This window comes from Nesoenas mayeri (genome assembly GCF_963082525.1).
Source record: "Nesoenas mayeri genome assembly, chromosome: 14".
Taxonomy (NCBI): domain Eukaryota; kingdom Metazoa; phylum Chordata; class Aves; order Columbiformes; family Columbidae; genus Nesoenas; species Nesoenas mayeri.
Window position 1 is genome coordinate 14,899,045 of NC_137556.1, and position 21,742 is coordinate 14,920,786.

Sequence of the window (21,742 nt, forward strand, 5' to 3'; positions counted from 1 at the left end):
TCTTGAAGAATTAAGGTTTTTAATCACCATAGGTGAAGTGGCAGTTCAGTGCCTGATGAAGTCAGGTTGTGGGGTGAACCACGAGTCCGTTCCCCTTTGTAGACACCCAGACTTGTCAGCGCTGCCTGTCCCTGCATGCCACCGGCCACGGGATAACGTGTTCCTGAACATTGAGCTACAGCAATTGTTCAGTACTTACCTCATTGCCAAAATCTCAAATATTTGCCTTTTTCTGACAGTACCTATTGGTTCCCTGTTATAGGAGCTCTATTGTGGTAGGGAGTCTGTCTTATACACCTCTTTATCTCGAGGCATCTTGCCAATGTAAACTGCTGCCACCCATGCCACAGGCAGCCTTTCAGAGAAGTAGGAGTGCAGGCTGCAAGAACAGAGACAAGCCTTCCAGTTCATAATCTCTCAAATATGTCAATAAACTAGTCTAACTACTCTGTTGGGATGTTTGGGAGACAATTTACCCCTTCCTGGGAAGTGACCAGTCCCCTTCTTCGAGAACAGCCGAACCTGGGAATGAAGAGAGAGCTGACTTGGTGTTAGTTGATGTGCTCAGGCTGTGCAGGTGCCAAGGCTGCTTCTCATCCTGGGAGAACTGAAGGCAAACTTAAAAAAACCAGTCTCAGCTCTTTAAAACTAAAGACATTTGAATTACTTGCATGGTTAAATTCCAACTCTTGCATGCTTTTAGTTTAGTAGTACTGGACTGTTCTCCTGAAGTTGTACCTTACTCTTTTATATCTTTCCTGCTTAATGGGCTCAGGAAAACATGCAGGATATACAGGCTGGCAGGCAAGTTAATGTTGTGAGAAGCCTCAACTCCCATTTCCTGACCTTTTAACTTTGAACTATCCCAGGAATTTTGCATTTGAGTGATTAAGAAGGTATGACTGACCTCTTGCCTTTCTCCTGCTAGCAGAACCAGTTTGTTAATCGCTGGGAATGATCTAAAATCTGTAAGTGGTTTTTGATAGTCTTCTCGCAAGTAATAACTTAGTAGTTCTTTGCTTCCAGGGCTAAATGATCTGTACTGGAAAGAAATGCATGGGCAAAGCAGATTGTCAGTGGGTGCAAAGAAGAGCCTGTGAACATGCAGGCCCTTTCAAATGTGGACAGAACAAGCAAGCAGCAAACTGTTAGGCTGATACGTGCTCGTTGTGGCTGGTGGGGTGGGAAATTGTGTGTTACATAGCTTAATACTTCCAGGAATCTGTTTGAGTAATAGAAATGTATTACTGTTAAAGGTATAAATGCATTTGTGTGTGGAATGCTTGAAATATGGGCTATCGCCTGACTTCAGGTGTCTTTGGTACCTCTTGATCTGTTTTTTGTAGAATCTCCTTGGGCAGCATGTGACTTAATTACTGTAGAAAAAGAATTTGGATGTTACTCGCTCATTTGAAAGAAGTAGAGGGTCTGCTAAAACTCAACATCTCAATCTCAGTTATCAACAACTCAACATAATGAGGTGCAGGGGTTATTTTCGTGTGCTGGCCAAAGAGCAGTACAGGGTATTGCTGGGCTCTTGATTGTCAATAAAACTGTTTAAAATTAAGATAGCTTGGAAAATAAGCTCTGAGGGTAGATATTGGGCTTGCTTATCCCAGTGGTGGCCCAATACACAGGGTGTCAGGGGCCAGGAGGAGATGCAAGATGAGGAATCTTTGGGAGGCTGGGAAGATGCTCGATAACCATGGCAACGAAGGAAACCACTTCTGAAAAGAAAACAGCTCTGCGGTCTGAGTTGCTTGAGGTGTTGTGTTGGTTTTTTTTTCAGGATGTTGCTATTGGTGATGTTTAGGTTGTAGTTTAAGCAAATTTGCTTGGTTTACAGCAACAGCTTCAAATAAACTGTTTTTCCTCAGACTTGACCCCAGTTCTATTCCCAGTTATCCTTTATCACAGCAAGATCAGGACCCGGCTACGATGCCGTACACACTGACAGTCATTGAAATCACGTCTCTTTGGGGTAACTAGAAGTTCAGGGTGACTGTGCCTTTGTGTGGGTCTTGAAATAATGTCTGGCTTCCAAAACGTTGAAGTCTTTTATTTGATTGATCATCAGATTCCTTGGAGCACAGTTAGGAAGCTTCCCAAATTTGCGGTCACTTCTTGAAGTCTTCTCTGTGTTACCTGAGAAGCACTTTCCCATTCTTAGTTTTGATGTGCTCATGGTGGTTCTGAATTACTGTCCCCTCAGTGTGATGGTCTCTCTTTCTAAACCCGTGGCAGCTGCTGAGGCTTTGATGCGACCAAGGGTGTCATTTGGCCCCGAGCTGCCTGCTGAGGATCCTGGCTGTCAGACGTGAGCTGTTCTCATCACCTTTCCACTGAATTACAGTTGGAGTAGGAATCCAAGGGAGTGTTTCATCGTGCCCAGGTGTGTGGTGGCGGGGCGAGGAAAGCTTTGCCAGCAAGATCACAAAACGGGCTCATCCCTGCCGCACCTCCAGCCCCCCAGGGCAGCTCTCCCTGCGCTGACAGAAGATGCTCCTGGGGAAAACAGTTACTATAGTGATGGATAGCCCTGGTGTGTCTGAGGGCTGGATCACCAAGCTGAGTAATAAATGTGTAGGAGTCTATTTTTGAAAGCTTTTGTGAGGAGGAGATTGCTGTAGTCCTAGAAAATTTGTCTGCAAAGTGGTAGGTTTTTCTGTGCTGAAGTTTAAAAATAATCATAGTCTGTCTTGAGAATGAGATGACCTCATTAAAAACAAAGAAGCTTGTATGTCATTGTGCTGAGGCTCCTGGCGCTGATTCTTGCAGCAGCCTTCTGAGTTACAGCAGGAGCTCTGCCCATTAACAGGTTCCTCACAACTCAGACCCCTGGGGATCTTGTGTGCAGCTACCCCGGCGTCACAGCTGGAATGCAGCTGCTTTTAGCCTGTTCTCTATCCTGGTCTATGTAGCGCATCTTGGCACATAATGAGCACTGAGTTTTATTCGAATGAGAAATGAAGAAATGCTATGAAAAAAAAAAATTGAAGTAGAAGCCATTGAAAATAAAACCTGTCTCTGAGCTTCTTCCATGAAATGCTGGGCTTAAAAATTATTTGGTTTTGTAAGAGAAATTGTATGAGTGGGAATATCTGACGGAACACATAATTGCGTTGTCTTGCTTGACTTCTTGGCCGTGAAACCCGTGTGGCTCGTACCCTCACTGTGTACGTGGGAGGCTACTGAGATTTGGTGGCCAATGCTGCGGCTGTGTGAGGAGCTGGCGTGAAGGTCCCCGGTGATCCGGGCGCTCCCTTTGTCCCTGTGCACTGAGCTGCTGCTATCAGCGCCGTACACTGTAGGAAATCCCCTGGTCTGTACTTTCACCCGTATAGAGCCATGAAGGATTTTGTTTAAGGGCATGTGATCTGTACTGAACTGGTTGAAATAAGGCTCTACTGTTTAAATGGCTTCACTGTATTATGGAGTTTGAGGAACCTTGCAAACATAGGGATTAAGCAGGTTTGCATACAGCATAGGAATTTGGCAGTCCACCCTACGTTTATAAATGCTTTATGTCTTGGTGACCCAAGCGCCCCGCTGGCTGCACATAGACGTACATGCACATACGGACTCCCAGCCATGAGCCGAACTAAACAGCTGTGTGGGGGGATTGCTGTAGGCCACCAATTGGCACCGAAATCCAATAATTACAAAGATCACATTTCTTCTTTTAAGAAGTTCAGAATTGATTTCTGTTACCTTTGTAGTATCGGCTCCAGGTTTGTAAGTGGCACCGTTCACCCATCTGCGTGTGTCAGGAACCTCTGTGATCTCACAGCCGTGTTTAACAAACCTTCTGTCAATCAAAACCTTGTTATACAAGGATTATTTGCCTTCAGTTTCCTGTGTAATGAGGTTTTTGATTGACAACAGTGGAGTTAAAGACTTTAGAAAGGCTTTCTGAATCTGAGATGAGCAAGTTTCCATTTAATAATGTTTGCAGATGATAACATTGGCTTCCAGTTTTATCTATGAAAGCAGCAGAAAGTGATAGATGGAAAATTCTAAGAAATATAGAAACCCTTCTCATTTAAAAATGACGTGACCTATAAACTAGAGCTAGGAAAGTAACTGTCTATTTCCCACTGTGGGAGCAGGATTTGACCATTTGCTGTACAAATGCTTGAGCTATTGGGGCCAAACATTTTAAGGAAGATGGAAGTGTCTTGATGCGTTTGCTGGTTGGGGCATGAGCGAGGTACCGTTAGGAAGCTGGGTGGTGCTCTTGTCTTTTACCTCTGTTGTCAGGAGTAGTTTCTGAAACGGTGCCCTTGACCTGCCGTGTGTGGTGGTTGCTGAGAGTACCTGGTTTCCAGGTGTCCTAATGAGCAAATGCACTTGTTCTAGTAAATTTGAATGTCTTGAATGAAATCAAATGAAAAAAAATAACATATTGAAAACTAAGAAAATACCTAGGTTGATGAGTCTTTTCTAAAACCCTAGGTGTTCGTAAAAATGACCTTAATTTACACTTAATGAGGGAAGGGCAGTCACAGGTAAGATGAAGATGACTTGGTATGAGATGAATATGTGGGTTTCTTTTTGGTGAGCTAGAAGGCCAGAGTTAGTCTATAATTTACAAATATCTTCTCTAGCTGAAGCTGGTTTATTTTGTGGGAGCTCCACACCAGATTTAGCCTCTAGGTTCGGGGCAGATGAAGCACTTCAGGGGTAGTTCTGTTCTGACTGATGCTCTAAAGAGCAAAGCGAGCGTGGCTGGAAGGTGCAGCCTCCTGTGTCTGAAAGCTGTGTGTCTTAAGTAGCCTTGCGTTTAATAAAAAATGCTATGCCTACAGACTTTAAGTTTTCCCTCTGTGACTGGAGATCAGAAGTCAAAGTCAGGATTTTCTGAACTTTTGGGCTCATTGCTTTCTTCTGAAAGCTGCGTGAATGTATCTGGAGGCTTCCCTAACAGACGTGGGTAAGGAATGCATAAATAATTTTGTGGATTTCTTTTCTTAGTTATAAGCACAGTGGGTGAAAGAGGTTCCTTTTTCTAGATTGCTGCTTTGAGTCTAGCTACAGAGAGCACCTATTATATGATACTGTGCTTTGACTGAGTTGATGAGATTTTTTTCCAAGGCTGCTGGAAAGCTTTGTGAATCGCAAAGGAGGTGTTTCAAAAGAAATAGCTCTGCAGATATGCCCTAGCTTTAACTTCCCAAATGCAGAAACAGTTCTGTTTTATGCAGAAATAATACACTAACTGGATCATGTCTTGCTGTGAGAAAGAAACTTTTCCTTTTGTTCATTTAATCCATCATGCTACACTGTGAGTATGCTTAGGGAGATGCTTGATTCTGGACCCCTTCTGGAAAATTGAGTTATCTCAGTCTTCATAACAACCCCTAAAATCATATCTTTAAACAAGGAAATAATCTTTCTCTTTTGATGCTTTATTCATAGCCTGGCTACACAACATATTGCATCTTTCATCTGTAATTGTAGCATTGCTGCTTTGATTTGTGCCAGTTTTTCCCACAACAGCAAGGGAAAGGAGTTTAGAAGAGTAAGTAATTTGGTTATGAAGCTGCAGTTATTTGGGGGAATAGCTGTATGACATATGTTGTCGGTAATAAATGGAATTACTCTCTTAATTCTAAAACTAATTACCCTTCTGTTTGCTAGTTGAATGACAGATTTCTCCTTTAATGAATACTTACTCCTCTGCACAAATGGGATGGTTGCAAGCTCAGGGTCAGACAGGGAGGACAGCACTAGTCTGTGCTTGATGGTGGGTGCTCCGTGTGAGATATGCTGAAAATCTGAATCTCAAAGGTGAAATTATTCTCTTTCTGAGCCCTAGTAACTGGCCAGTCTCCAGGTGGCTTATGTCATTGCTGTAGCAGGCTGATCCTGCCTCGCTTTTTCTCCCCTTTTTCCGAAACTCCAACTGAAAGAACTGGCTGTGTATGGTTCATGCATTACACTTCATATGGAAAATAGGAATAAGCATCCTTCAGTTGCTTGGTCCTGGCTTCCTCTGGAGTCTAGGAGTTCCTGAGCATGTCTAGAAGGAATTCAACCTCTTCTAGAGAAATAGGACTGGACAAAAGCTGAGCAGAAGCTTTGAGTTTGGTATTAAACTCTGGAGCATCGAAGTTTGCATTCCTTGGTGAAAGTAGTCCCAAGTTCTGGGGATGATAGCATGTTAGGCCAAAGTCCAAGGGAGGGAAGGGGCCTGGGTTTCGGTGAATCAAACCTGTGGGCACTCTGAGCTTTGCTTTTAGCCATAGGAGCCTTTGGGCTGTTGCTGGCTGTGGTCTGTAACAGCAGAACTCATCAGAGCAGCAATGCAGAAGTACTGCCACGTTTGGACGGGATGGGTTACACATTTTTGTGATACTGAGAAACTAATCTAGTTTGTCATTAATGAAACAGAACATATTGCAACGTAAATGAGTGGAGTTGTATGACGAGTAGTCCCACAGTCCTCAGCACTTGCTATTGGTTTAATTATTCATGCTATGTGAATTGCATTTCTCATCTTGTTCCTTCTTGTCTACGTATTTTTGATACAGGATCTGCCTGCAAACAGTCTTGTTCTTTCAGCGGGGAGAAGGGGATTGTTTCTGGCAAAGTTTTTAATGTTCCTTTGTTGAGCGAGTGCTGGCGGAGCCGGGCAGAATTCGGGAGCTCTGTCAGAACTAATTCATCTTGCTGTAACCTCATATGAAGAAAGGGAGGAGTTTGTGGAGTATTATTTGATAAGAACAAAAGCTTTAAAATATTTTTCAACTTCCTTTGTTTTCTGTACCGAAGCCCCTGTGGCACTTGTTTACTGGTCAGTTGTTTGGAACAGACAGGTAGGAGTGTTCTTGTATTCATCCTAAATATTATTTTGCATTTCAGGTATACTAAACCACTGACCTTTGCGGACTGCATTAGTGATGAATTGCCATTAGGATGGGAAGAAGCTTATGACCCTCAGGTTGGAGTTTATTACATAGACCACAACACCAGTAAGTGATGTGTTATTGTATTTTTACAGGGTGATTGTTTTGTGCCTGTGTTAAAATATGCTGAACACAAAACCACAACATCACTAGCAGCATGCTTCAGAGCAGATGAGATCTGCAGCTCATGAAATCAAACCCTGTCGTCCGTTGCACAAGTTACTTCCCTCTCTAACGCAGGAATTTGAGATGTTCTGGTTTTCAGCCCTCAAACCAGCAGTCACGTTCAAGCTGATACTCTGGACACACCTTTGAGATTCAGCTCTACTGAGGAGCCCAACAAGGCAGCAATGATCTGGAGTTTGTTCTTAGCCTGGAATTTGTCCTTGTGGCAGGACCATCGGAACCAGCGCAAAGGTCTCGTGTTTGTTCCCCTGGCAGGGATAAATGGAATGACCGCGGGAGCTCCCAGAGCTGCAGCAGCTGCGCTGCCTTTGCTGGAGCGGGAGCTCCCAGTAGGTTTGGGGTGTCCTGAGGTGCGTGCAAGTGGGAAAAGAGTTAAATTCAGGCTTGTGGTGGTTTTATTCTGTATCCCCAAACTAAACTACTGCTCACCATCTTTGTTAGATGCTTTCATATATCAGAATGTTAAGCTTCATAAGCTTATTTGAATTATAAGAAAATACAGAACTTGATACATCATTACAGGTCTTGTTAGGAGAAGTGTGTTGGGTTGTGCTAGAACAAATCCCCTGAATAAAGCAATAAACAAAATAAATCAGTGACTGTGATTCTCTTTACAGAATAGCTCCACTTGCAGCGCAGAAGTTCATGCCAGAACGATGCCCAGGCACTTTTGGGGGTACTTGTAACTCAGGAAAAGAAAAAAACTTTTGAAAGATGAAAGTGCCTTGAAGTTTTTTTTTTACTGTTGTTTTTGTCTGCTTTTTGTTCAAATCTGCTTCTTCAACTGAGAATGGCAATTTATTTTCAGCAAGTTACAAGAGTTTTTCTTTTGTAATAAAAATGTAGAAGTCTGTGTTGTTTGATTTGGCTTGGTTGGTTTTTTTCTTTTCTTGGCTGTCTTCACATTCTTCCCTTTTTCAGAAAAGCCACATTTTCACCCAGCAATGACTCTACCTTCCACATTTTAGCAGCTTCCCTTGGGTATTAAAAATGAAGAATGAAAAAAAAAAAGCCTGTTCTCAAAAAGCACTAACTGCCCTCTGTGATACAAAGATGAAATGTCTCCAGATATGAAGGTGACACAAATATGTGTTTAGAGGTTACATCATCCCAATATCATGGTATTTACATATCTTTAAATGGCTTTATCCTCATGAATTTTCTGTGAGGCAGAGTATGTTTTATTTTTCCTTTTACAGGAAAGGATAGTGGGGAAGAAAGGGTAGAGAAGCATACAGGATCACACAAGATTGATTCCTAAAGCATCTGGATAACTTCCTGGTGCAGGTACTAAGGGAACTGACCAGGAAAGGTGCCTTCCTAGATTTGGTTCTCACTAGCAGAGAGGATCTCATGGGAAATGTGGTGACTGTTGGCTCCCTTGGCCACAGCGACCATGAAGCAGTCAGGTTCAAAATCTGTGCTAATGGGAGGAAAACTTCCAGCAAGACCTTAACACTGGATATGAGGAGAGCAGACTTCAGGCTGCTCAGAGAAATACTTAGTAAGATTCCCTGGGAAGAAGCTTTTGAAGGTGTTGGGGTCCATCAGTATTGGTCATTTTTTAAGGTCAAGCATCATGGGAGGACTACAGAGATGCTGCTCACCATTGTAAGGAGGAAATTCACACTGCCAAAGCCCAATTAGAGTTGAAGCTTGCCAGTACTGTGAAGGACAATTAAAAAGGCTTTTTAAAGTATATTAATGGCAAAAGCCAAACTAGAAAAAACATTGGCTCATTACTTGATGGGCACGGTCACCTTATTAACAGGGACATAGACAAAGCAAAGACGTTTAATGCTTTCTTTGCCCTCGTTTTCAACACTGATGATGGACTTGGGGGCCTCCATAACCCTGGGTGAGAAAACCATGGCTGTGAGAACGATAAACTCCCAGTCAGTCTGGAACTTGTATGAGATTTGCTGCTCCAGCTCAGTCCCTACAAGTCAATGGTGCCTGCTGGGATTCATCCCAAGGTGCTTAAAGAGCTGGCTGATGTGATACTGAGACCTCTCTCTGTGATTTTTCAATGCTCCTGGGAATCTGGAGAGGTCCCAGGAGAATGGAAGCTGGCAAATGTTGTCCCAATCTACAAGAAGGGCAACAGGGGTGACCCTGGGAACTACAGGCCTGTCAACCTCACTTCTGTGCCTGGCAAAATCATGGAGAAGATTGTTCTGGGAGTTATTGAAAAACATCTGAATGACTATACAGTCATTGATCCCAGCCAGCACGGGTTCACGCTGATAGTCCTGCTTAACAAAATTTAGTTCTACAACAAGGTTACCCACCTAGTTGACCAAGTAAGGCCTGTCAGTATGGTCTTTTAGTATTTCAGTAAAGCCTTTGATACTCTCACAGTCTCCTCCTGGACAAGATGTCCAGCACACATCTGGGTAAACACACAGTGTAGTGGGTGAGCAGTTGGCTGATGGGCTGGGCTCAAAGAGTTCTAGTAAAGGGGGTCATGTCAGACTGGTGACTAGCGGGTTCCACAGGGATCCATCGTAGGGTCAGTGCTCTTCAATGTCTTCATAAATGGCTTAGAGTCAGGACTTGAGAGATTGTTCAGTAAGTTTTCTGATGACACAGAAGTGGGAGGAGCTGCGGCGTGTAGATGGAACAAACCAAACACGATCTTAGTTGTACATTTAAGTTGGGTCAGTGCCCAAAGATCTGGTTGCAGGTCTGAGCCCTGTGTGGTCCGGGGCAGTTACCCCTTGTCCCTGCCTTTCCAAAGCACCACAGGCTTCAGGAGCATGCGGAGAAAGTTTCAAGCCATGCTGACACCTGGTAATAGCAGTTGCTTTTCGAAAGTTTCAATTCGATAGGGTGCTTAGAATTTCAATTAAAAGGTTAAAAAGAAGAGAAAACAAAATCATGACTCCATTTCTTTTGCCAGCTCCAATCCAAATAATGATAAAGCTAACCATATCCACTTAGCTTCAGCTAATCAGGAGTCTCATCTTCACGGTTCATATCAAAGTATCCTCTGGACAGTGTCCAAAACCTTCTTCATCTCCAAGGTCTCCTGCAGATTCCCTGTGCAGGAAGGAACCGTCATCAGAGGGTGTGAAGAAGATGAAGGCTTGTTGGTTCTTGCTGCACACGTGAAGTGTTTGAGACTAATTATCAGAAACAAGCCCAAGGACAGACCTAAATTAAATCTAAAGACAGCAGCCATTAAAAAAGTGAGACAGAGAACACTTCTAACCTCCTCTCTGAGGCAAAATAAATACGATTAAATTGGATTGAGTACCCAGAATATTCCTAATACAGTATTAATGTGTAGCCCTGAGTGTCTTTCTCTGGGAGAACTTATTTGGAATTTGATTTGTACAAAGAAATGATGATTTTCTTGCCAGATGCTGATGCAAGCATAGTAAGACTGCATTCTTCAGACATGAAACAATCAGATTTATTTATGACAAGCTGAACATTAAACTAAAAATTCACAAGACAACAAATGATGTAATAGCCTGCATTGCTATAGTCCTTTCATCTGACTTTTGAATGTTTTCTTTTTGCATTTCTCAATATCTGGGGCAGATCGAGAGCCCTTGGCCAGCACTTTCATAGATTGTTTTTACATGTTTGAAAACCAAAGCTGAAAGCTACAATCATGTGGATACAGTTAGTGCTGTGATTACTGAAAATGTTGAGGTGAATACTTAGAAAAATGGGAACAAAGTGGTACCCCAGTGCATCGTCCATCCTCTCCATGGGTTGGCTGCCAGGTGTTTGCTCTGTGGGCTGGTGGATGTGCTTGGGGCAGTGTCAGGGTTTCACCACCTCACCCCGGTGTTTGGGATTATGTAGATCTTTTTTATAGTCTTCCTCCTGGTTGGTTATAAGGGAGGGATTTCCCTGCAGCAGCTTCCAGGGCCTTTCTTGCGATTAGAGGAAGAATGGGCTGCCAGTTCAGTGGAGAAGTGGAAAGAACTGAGCTTGAAGAAGCCATAGGTACAGGCAGACTTATTGACCCAGTGTCCTGAATTAGACTTAAAGTGTTGTGGGTACGTTGCCAACATACTTGGAAAGCTTGAAATTCAGAGCTCTGAGTCACGGTTGTTGGGGCAGCCTGGTCCGGGCAGCGGGTCTGGGGACATGGGGACAGCTCGCTGTGTAACTGGTGGTGACTTTCCCCTCTGCTTCAGCGGTGGAGTCAAGGGAGTGTTTGCTCCTGGTGTGGGTTGTCTGGAAAGTGGCATTTGGGGACAAGAACAGAGACCGGAGCCTGGGGTTTTCAGACTGGCGGTTGATGCGCTGCTGCATCTCCCTGGCATTCCTTGTGCTCCTTCCAAGAGCGAGCTCGGTGCTCCCTGCGAGGCACCAGCACCTGCACTTGCCACAAGGAGCTGCCTTGTCATCACCTTATTTTGGGGCAGTTTTTCAGGTCCAGGCTTATCTTCAGCGTTACCTCAGCTGACATGTTGCTTGTGCTAGCAAGACCTATTATAGACTTTTTGTTGAAATGCTTCTACAAACTATACTGTTAGTATCTTTAAAGGTTTTTTTAAATCTTTTGCAGCTTCTCTAAGTTTTGCTATGTAACTTGAAATGCCATCTGTTCTTTTGGGCCTTGGGATGCTGTTAAAACAAGTTCTTACTGGAGTATCCTCTAATTTTCTCCTCAGCGTGATCGTGGACAGCTTGTGAAAATGATTGAGTGTCCATCCCTTGGGTAAAATCCTTATTTCTCGTTCTGCTCCTAGGATTATTGTCAGACTATTCTCTTCCCTACACTCTGTGTATTGTGGTGTTAGTTTGATGCCTGACTTGCGTAAGAGCTGCTCGTACCTTCCACCGTGACAGCTTTTACTAAATATTTAAAGAGGCTTTTAAGATATGCAGATTAGACTCCTACTGATAGTTTCAAGTAGCTCCTTTTTATTAATTATTCATTATGTGGTAACTAGGCATCCTTATTCAAGCACAGTAGTTTAGACAATTTAGAGCACTTAGTCGTCTGAGTGTTGGAACCTGTTCCAAGCAAGAACATATAATGGCCTTGAAAGAGAAATGAGAAATATTTTGGACACTTCTTCACAAAACTGAGACAAATACTGACAATAAATTTGCCTAATTAGTATTAGGAGTAGCTGTGTGTCTGTGACCTTACGCCTTTTTCACGATCAGAACCTGAAAAGCAGTGTAATGGTTGTGTTGGAGTAACGGAGAAGGAAGTGGTATAGCTGTTCATGACTGCGTTGCCTATGTTACCAAAAAATATCTTTCTTAAACTCCACCTCGTGCATTCTGCAGCAATTTACTGTGTGCCTGCTTTCAGTGGGGAAGTGTTTACTCCTTTTCTGAGATGCTGTTTATATAATGTCATTTGAGATGCTTTCATGAAGACATTCTGTGATTTAACGAGTCTTCATTTTTACTTACCTGTGGAATCTGAGCAAGGTTTTCTTTCCCCTTTTTGGTAAAAGCCACTTGGCAGCCAGAGTTGTTAATTCCTTTCATGTTGTCGGATGCAGTATAATGCGGTCACGTGGCAGTGATGTGTTCTGAAAGTTTTTTATCAGTGAAATAGTAAAGGTATTTTATTAGTTATAAAGCAGTTACAATAAAGATAAGTCCAACAGTCAGCGTCAGTATCTTAGAGCTTGTGTGTGCATATGCTTGTGTGGACACTTTAAGCGGCAAAACCAGGGTGGCTTCGACAGCAGAGGAGCTGGAGAGTTGTATGATGGTTTTGTCACGAATTGCTCTACACCGTGATTGAGCGTGGCAGAACTTGCTGGAGTTCATTGTGGATCAGTGGTCACCTCCTAAGAAAAAATGAAAATGTCCTTATTCCACTTTTCTGTTAGGATATGAGGCAAGGGGCTATTTTAAAATATTGCCAGAAGTGGCAGAGCTTCTCCGATGCAAACCTGCTTTCTCTTCATCTTGCCTCCTTTTGTTTTCTCTCTAAGAAACTACACAGATAGAAGACCCTCGTGTGCAGTGGCGGCGGGAGCAGGAGCATATGCTGAAAGACTATCTTGTCCTGGCCCAGGAGGCGATTGCTGCGCAGAAGGAGATTTACCAAGTGAAACAACAGAGGCTTGAATTGGCCCAGCAAGAATATCGGCAGCTGCACGATGTTTGGGAGCACAAACTGGGCTCTCAGACCAGCTGTGAGTAATCGATGAACTCTTATCCAGTGACTTGTTCAGTCATGAACCCACTGGGACAGTAAAACGCTTGAAGCTGCTCCTCTGATAGTGTGTGGGATGAGTTACGCTGTGTCACTCTCCATGTTTGCTCAGTTTGACCCAAAAGCAATAGCTGCCCAGCACCTATTTGGTAAAGGATGATTGTCATGAAACACTATTGTGGTTGGCTCAGGCACTGGACTTGGGGTGCACATTTTCAGCATGGACTTCAACAAGTGGGAAAAAATGTGGAGGTTGGCTCGGTGTGAAGGAATGAAGTTATATGGTATTTTCCTTGATTCCCCTGTGCAAAGTATAGAAACAAGGCAAGAAAGCTCATCCCAGGTAGCATTCCCAGGCCTTTTTGGAGTTTAACATCCCCAAGGTAGTTCAGTGACTGTCTCAGGGAGCTACGGGTATGTATATTAAGCCATATGAAAGCTAACATAGGTGGATTATCTCTCTGTGGATGAAGAACATTGTTGTGTGCTCCTCACTAGCTGTTACTTCAAGGATTGGTGCAGAAATTTATAGATGGCCGAATTTCCTCCTTATTTTTACTGGTTAGGAGCTAGAAAATGTTCAGAGGAGGATTTATTTTTTTCAAGTTCTCCAGAATATTTTTTATAATCCTTAGTATTGCCAACTTTTTCTGCTCTTGCTGGCCCCATCCATGGACTGACCTCCCCCTGCTCAGTTATGTTTTATGGTGGTGAATTCCACTGGCTAATCCTGTGCCTGATGTTAAAAAGTATTGAAGTAGTTTTGTGTCAACTGAAGGATTGTTTGACTAGGGTCCTGTCCATCATCCCTGCAGTACAGTTCTTGATCTTTTCTGAAGAGCTCTCTACCCAAGTGCTGGTGCCCCAGAGCGGTGCACTGAGAACACTGGGAACGTGAATTACTCTGGCGTGATGTGATCTGTCTTTAAAAATACAACCAAACAGAAAAAGCTGGAAATGCTTTCCCATGGTTTATAGGGCATAAACTGATGGCTGCAAGGATCAAGATATCTCCCTTGCCTCCAGCTGCTTCTAGCAACATTGCACACTGGGGAGCTTCTGTACCTTCTGAAGCAGAAGGGTTTTAACCGCTACTGAGGAGAAAATTCTGCTCTTAATGGGAGATTGATTTAATCCGGTGTGACACATTATATGATTGGTCATGTCCTCAAGGCTGCAAGAAGGCATCAGATTTTTATTCTCATTCTTTGCGTTTCTTAGTTTCTAAGCATTCAGTGGGTTGATTACTCCATGAGAAAGTCTTAAAACAAAACAAAAAAAGGTAAACCTTTATGCAAGGCATGTCCCTTCAGTTCCGCTAAATGCCTTTGGAAATGCAGGAAACGACGCCATTGAATGGAGTGAATGTGTTTGGGAGTCTGAGTTAAGTGTGTTAACCTGGAACAAATCAAGACTTGGGAGAGGCAGGACATGCTCTGGCCTCTTTACTATACACTTGTTGTGGAGTACTTGACTGCACTGTTGCTTTTCTCTGCCTTTGGTGGGTGAGAAGAGATCTGAAAAAAGCACCAACAATGTGTGGAGATCTGGGTGTGCGGGAGCGATGGGAGGTCTTGCTTTGTAATGGGCTGGTAGAAGAGCAGGGAGGAGGGCAGAGCTGCTGAACCGAGTGTTGTGTTTGTTCTAGTGCTCTCTGGCTCATCGTCAAGCTCCAAGTATGACCCGGAGATCCTCAAAGCAGAGATTGCTACTACAAAATCCAGGGTAAGCAGTGCAAACAGACTTTTGCTTACCACGAGTAATTTGTGGGTATTTCCAAACCTCATGGCAAATACTAAAAGGAGATGCCAAAGCAGTTGAAAGAGCTCATGAGGCTGTTCTGAATCTAGGAGGTAATTTATCAGAATTCTCAGATGTTGCAGTCTTAGGAGTTTGCCAGGGACCAGCAGCTGTTCTGGCCTGGGGTGGGCAGGGCTGTGAGCGGCTGCTCCTGTGCAGAGCTCAGTTTGGGCAGAAGAAAGGACTAAAGCAAAGTAGGTCAGTCTGGCCTCTGTGGAGGAATATAAAACAGCAAGCTGTAGGGTCAGTGGATTTACAATATGTATTATCATCCTGCTGTGTTACTCACACAGCGGGGCCTTTGAGTTTGGCATGTTGGAGGATGGCTTCTGTCGCTGCAGTGTAACTCCTGTCCTGATGCTTAATGTTTTTTTAATGACTGGGAAGGTTTTAAACATTACTGAGCAAAATCGACATGTGTTTCATTCCTGTCTCTTTTGATTTTTTTCTCGGCTTTTCTGCTTATGAGGCTGGAACTTCCCTTGAGCCCCTTATTAAGTGGTGTAATATCTGGGTACATGATAAATCCCCAGCCAGCAATAGCGTCCTGATGGGGATGCAGTCAGGGCTGTTAGCTGCTGCCGAGATGAACTGATTAGAATACTGCCTACACTGAATAAGTTTTGAATTGAATGGGTAGAGCTGTACCTAAATGTTCGTATAAATGTGTACGTAATATTCATCACTGTGAAAATGTGACACCTTGTTACAGGTTAATAAACTCAAGAGAGAAGTAGCTCACATGAAACAAGAACTCCAGTACAAAGAACATGGATTTCAAACACTGAAGAAGTAAGTTTCTTCTCAAGATCTTATTTTCCGTCTAGAATATCTCTGGCTTGTAATGCATCCCCCTCCACATTTATAATTAGCTGGCCTAATAGCATAAGCTGAAATGTGTTGCTGCTGCTATCTTTGGCAAATGCAGCTGAAAGCAGCACACAGATATGGAGGTGGTTCTCTCAAATCAAGACCTGTACGTGATTTACCACATCAGAACCAGCTTCATGGCAAAAAGAGTTAGAACCAAGATCTTGCCAGTTAAATGGCATTCTGGTTTACTCAGTATTGCTCAATACAGATGACACAGTCCAGCCTATTGTCTTAATTATAAGAACTGATGTTTTAGGGCACTGAGGAAAAAATTGGGGTGGAGTGGAAGGGGAGGAAAAGTTTCAGGTACTTTACCTTTTATGAATAGACATCTGGAATGTTTTAAGTTATGTCACTGGTTAAAATCTTGTGTATTATTAACTGCAGTAGAATTCTTCTGAGAACAGGGAAGGAAGAGGTGGCTCATAATCACATTGCACAAGGAAACGCATCCACGCATGTGAGATCTGTGCCTGGTTTTTGACATCGTGACTGAAAATAACATAATTCTCATAGATGGCTAAATAGATCCTCTCTGGGTTAGAAACAAAGTAGCAGCAGTCAGCCCGAGGTTTGGAGGTTTTGTGGGCATCTTTGTCCTCCCTAAGGAGTCAAAACAGACGATATGGCCAAAATCAGCTTTCTGAACTTTCACGTACTTCTGAGTGGAGTAGCTTAGGCAGTGATAAGTATGGTTCTTTGTTCCTTCCATTGTCTTTATTATACTTCAGAGTGTGTTTTTTTCTTAAAAATCAATGCCACGATGCAGGCATCTAGGATGATTAAATTAACTGGACTTTATGAAGCGTTAGCTTGCTGGTTTTTTTCTATATTTCCATGCAGAATTGACATGAAAATGTCTGATACTCAAGGTGGCTACAAACTCGATGAGGCACAAGCCATCTTAAGTGAAATGAAAGCTCTCAAGAAGGCCATCACATCAGGGGAGAAGGAAAAGCAAGACCTTATTCAGGTATTGAGACAGGATGGCTTTATAGTATTTTGTGTCGCCATTGCTGTCAGATTGGATTTCTGAGAAGTAATGTAAGTATGTTGTATTTCGGATATGTACTTGAGATTTTTACTAACATGAGTTAGTTCTATATTGCGGTTGGACTGCAGCCTTTTTGTTCTTTGTATCCTGGAAATAAGAAGTATAAAATATAGCAACTAACAGTAGTAAGCACTTGCTTAGAGATGAGTGTTTGTCTCAGGGCTTTTTTTTCAGGAATGAAGCTATATTATGCTAATGCCTGGGGTTCCTTCATGCCGTGGGAGCTGTGGTCCAGCCATGCCCAACCTCCTGTTTGCGGGGTCTGAGTACACACAGTAAACACGGCCAGGACTTAATCACGTAGCTTAGGCTAAAGCTATGTAGCTGCCGAGGTATTTCAAGCAGGAGTGAGCTCACCTCATGGCTTTTTATGGTTTTAGAGCTTAGCCAGGTTAAAAGACAGCTTTGTGAATGACAGAGGATCCCAGTCAGAGCTGTGGGCCAGCAGCGTGTCCGTGGACAGCTCCAGCCCCTCGTTACCCCGGCAGTACCTGGATGTCAGCTCCCAGACGGACGTGTCGGGAAATGTGAGTAGTGCGTGAGAAACCGAGGGCGCGTGGGGACATTCCTCTGAACTAGGTGTAGTACGAGTTTCCAAGCATGGGCAGGTGACTATGAAATTATACCTTCTCCTGCTTTGAACTTCAGTGCAACTTTCATTTTTGTGTGTAGCGTTAATGTATCTCCAAAGGCAACCTGCTGTTTCCCCATGCTGTCCCTATCAGAACAACCCAGGTGGGAATAAAAGGGAAGTTTTATTTTGCCTGTAGGTGTAGCTTTTGCTGATACAAATACTCCCTTAGCTCTTACAGCAGCAATATTCAACTAGACAAACAACATTCAGCAGCTACCTACGGGCTGAGTTCTAAGGAGGACTCTTTCTTAAGAGTGCATTTGGCTTTTAGTGTGTTATGGATGAGACTGACACTGTATGGGCAGGCATTTTGATGCCATCAAACATCTGTAGTGCTCATAAACCTTCAGTCCCACTTGTGGAACAAGGTCCCAGCTGTCGGGCTGGTGGCAGCCTGGGGAAGGACTCGATCAGCGCTGTGGGTGCATCCTGTGTCTCCCAGGGCATTGCCACAGAAACCTTTCCTGGGAACCTTCACATGCACGTCTGCAGCCACTCTCAGACAGCGACATACACGGGACTGAATATCTGCAGGTTTGGGCGTGATGGGATGTCCCTGGTCTTTAGGACTTTATAACCAAAGCAAGACGCCGTCCAAAACAAAATGTGGCACAATTAATGGTTGCAAACACAATTTAAGAAAGATCGTAAAGCTGCTTGTGTGTGCATGAAACAAGAAGCCTGAGATAGGTGTGGGAGACTCTCTCGTCTGGTAAACCAGACCAAAAAAGAGCCTCTGAATCCCCTGGGATTTTAAGCCTTTGAAACAATCATGAGAAATTTAACCAAAGGAAGCATTTTTCCATTCTTTGACAAGAACAGGTGTAACTTGTAACATCACAATTTAAATTGGGAACATCAACAGAGGAGTGGTTACTAAGTTGTTGATTTTATATTTTGTGTCTCAGTTTATTACCAGCAGCAATAACCAGTTGGCTGAGAAAGTGAGATTACGCCTCCAGTATGAAGAAGCAAAGAGAAGGTAATTCTTTGGACTTGCACCCTTTGGCTGTTGCACAGCTCACTCTGAAGATATGTTTCACCAGGAAAGGTGCCACTCGGATTGAAACCCAGCGTCACTGCTGAATAAACATTGTAAATTTTGAGCCAGTGAAGCAATAGGCTTTCTGGGCCAGCATTATCATTCAAGAAATAAATAACCATCCTAGAAATTACTAAGGAGTGACTAATAGATGAAGAATTCAGTCTGGCCACACCTGTGGGGACATAAGTGGTTTTGCTGCCTGTTGCTAATGCTTCCCCATTCCTAATAAGGAGGCTGTATTGCAAGGCATCTCCTTGCCTTGTTCAAAATGAAATGAATGTTTGCATGGCTCTAAGTCTGATAAGGAGAAATGTATATTGTGTTAACACCTCACGTATCAAAATATGGTCAATGGCTACAATTCCAGGGCTTGTCTGCTTCTCTGTAAGAACATAAATATTCACTCTTGCCCTCTGATCTGAGATGGATGAAGAATAGATTTAAAAAATTTGTACCTACTTAACAGGCCAATTTAAGCAAAAGTTTTCTGGAATTTACTTTTTTAATAGATAATAGCTAACTCAGCTGTTAAATGAAAAACCACCAAGCATTATTATTTAGACTTTGACTGGCCTAGTCCTTGTCCAACGATGCAACCATCAGCGGTGGTGACTTGAGTTTTGCCTGATCTAGTGGGACTTTGCAATTCCAGAATAACAAAATTCAGCTCCATGGTACAATCTGTCCATGGGATATGCGTGAAGAAAAGGATTTTTCCCCAGTCTCTGGAGACTTTCAGGCTGAGATTCCTCATAGTGTTTTCATTTTAGTATATTGGCACAGTCGGTTGTCCATGTTTTTCAGTGGCATAAAATTGGATCTGTATCTGTGGCAGTTGTCAGGGTCTGTGTGTGCCCAGCTGCCTTTGATGTGAGCTTACACTTTTCTTCCTAGGTGGACCAATTTTATCAGAACTGTCTATTTTGCCAATCCAAGATTTGCCAAACTACCTTGACATTCAAATAATTCTGTGACTTTTTAAAACAATGTTAAAATTATTAGTCCTCCAGCGGTTAATTTTTTAGTGCTAAAGTGGCTTTTTACTTTTCAGCTTTGCTGAAGATTGTGATTTAACTCACACTGACTTTACACCTTCAGGTTGAAGTGGAGCACTCTTACTTTAGCCTGTGTCTTTTCCAAGGTGGGGCAAGTGAATGATGAGAAATCAGAGAAGATAATTAATATGCCCTTTAAAAAGAGACAGAACTTTACAGACACAGAACAATAGTTCATTGGAAGTAATGATGAAAGGCATTCAACACAATCTTGCAGTTGAAGGTTTGATACTTCATGTCTGTCTTAGGTTATCAATAGATTTTCTCAGAGTTTAAGAAACATTATTGTGAGGAAGGATGAGTTTGAACGGGCATGAATAATTGATGCCAAAATGAAAAGATCTCCAGCTATCAGAACACTGTGGTTTTGGCGTGGTCTTTAGTAGGAGCTGCAGAAACAAATACCTGAGCTGGTTTTAAGCTGGAACAATACTATGGATGCAGTGACTCGCAAGGAACCTTCGTCTCCTGTCAGAATTCCTCCCTGTGATGTGAGAAGTGTTTCCTGTCCCCGCAGCAGCATGTTAAAATGTTCCAAAAATGCAGTAGAAGGACAAGTGCTTTGCCCTTGCACGTATTGTGAAGGGAGCTAAAAGTTATCTGGAAAGGTAGAACTTAAGGCCCCAAATCAAGATGATCCCGTATGAATTAAGTTAGAACTACCAGCTTTATAAGGGGCTGATGGTTTTGAAAGTGAACTGTTTATACCACGACTGTGGATCAGACTGAAGGCACAGATGTAGGTGAATATCTTGCTGAACTTCACCACCCATAACTGCCAGAGTACAAGTCTGCGTGTTCCCTCACCCACCACAAAGTCCTTTCCTTCCACAGCTCAGTGAGACGAGAGCCCTAAAGCAGATAACATTAAACCTGCAAAAAAGAACAAAGGGCAACTGCAGCGACAAACCTTTAGCTTAATTGGATTGGAAGCTGATAATGGGTATAATGTCAAGGGCGATGTCCGTGTCACATCTCTGCAGGGAGATAGCGACTGCGGCATAGCTGTGATCAGAGATGCAACTGAATTGTGTTGTACAGTTTCAGACACGCTGCAGTAACTCAGTTGCATAGCACTTGCACTCTGGGCACTGCTTTAGTTCCATCAACAGTTAAACTTTCAGCTTGGGATTCGTGTGACTGGTGAAGATTTTTAAAGTATGTTTTATCATCTCCTAAACTGGAACATTTTAACATCACATTTAGCAGCATTACAACACTGGTGGGTATTTGACTGGTCAGTTTTTAGACCGCATCTCCCACTTTGATTTATTTTTTTTTCTGAAGAACAGAGGCTGATCTAATATAGGATCATTAATACTGGTTATGGATACACATCTTAACGCGCACTTCTGTAGAGATGTATGTGCTCCGAACGATCTCCAAAGAGACTAAAATTGTATGTGTTACGCCTGTGTCACAGATAAGTACCAGCTTTCCCCAGTAAAAAAAAGAGACTTGATATGGCAATTAATAAATCCTCTAACTACCTTTTCTAAGTAAAAAGAAAACAGTTAAATAAAACCTGAGCTTCTGGCTCTGTATTTTGTTCGGTCCTGCAGGGCAGTGGCCGCTGAGGCCGGTGTGACCGCGCTGCGGGTTTGTGCAGCGCTGCAGGTCAGGCTCGGTCAGCGAGTGCTGGAAGGCCGGAGTTTCCAGCCAAGTGCCAGACAGTCTGCAGAGCATTTCTTTTGTAATGGTCTGTTTTATTGGAAAAATAGAGTACATAAACCTTTTAACTGAAAAAGGATGATCATTTGCAAAGCAGGGTAAAACTTGAGGGTAGTTTAACAAAGCTGTTAGGCTCGGAAATGCATAGAGAACGAATTCCAGTGGAAAAGCCATATCCATGCAAATGTATGCCAAAAGTGATCAGATTAATGCCAGCCAATCCTCTTAAACTCATATCCCTTCAAAATGCACAGAGGAATTCTTGGATTATGAATTAATGCCACTGTTAATTCTGCATTGGAGCACAGTGTTGCACTTAATCAGGCACTCAAAAACAAAACGGCTCCTAGGAAGACCTAAAAATA

At 43.0% G+C, this 21,742-nt stretch overlaps 1 protein-coding gene across 2 annotated transcripts in view; it reads left to right on the plus strand.

The window, feature by feature from the left end:
- The window catches only part of WWC1 (WW and C2 domain containing 1), a gene marked incomplete at both ends in the record, with an annotated part of 66,049 nt that overhangs the window by 21,976 nt on the left and 22,331 nt on the right, over window positions 1-21,742 (plus strand). For both annotated transcript variants that reach the window (XM_080353484.1, XM_080353483.1), the window contains 7 exons: window positions 6,865-6,974; window positions 13,022-13,225; window positions 14,894-14,970; window positions 15,758-15,837; window positions 16,762-16,891; window positions 17,353-17,499; window positions 18,515-18,588. In XM_080353484.1, the coding sequence (XP_080209610.1) occupies window positions 6,865-6,974; window positions 13,022-13,225; window positions 14,894-14,970; window positions 15,758-15,837; window positions 16,762-16,891; window positions 17,353-17,499; window positions 18,515-18,588 (822 nt within the window). The remainder of the gene's footprint in view (window positions 1-6,864; window positions 6,975-13,021; window positions 13,226-14,893; window positions 14,971-15,757; window positions 15,838-16,761; window positions 16,892-17,352; window positions 17,500-18,514; window positions 18,589-21,742) is intronic.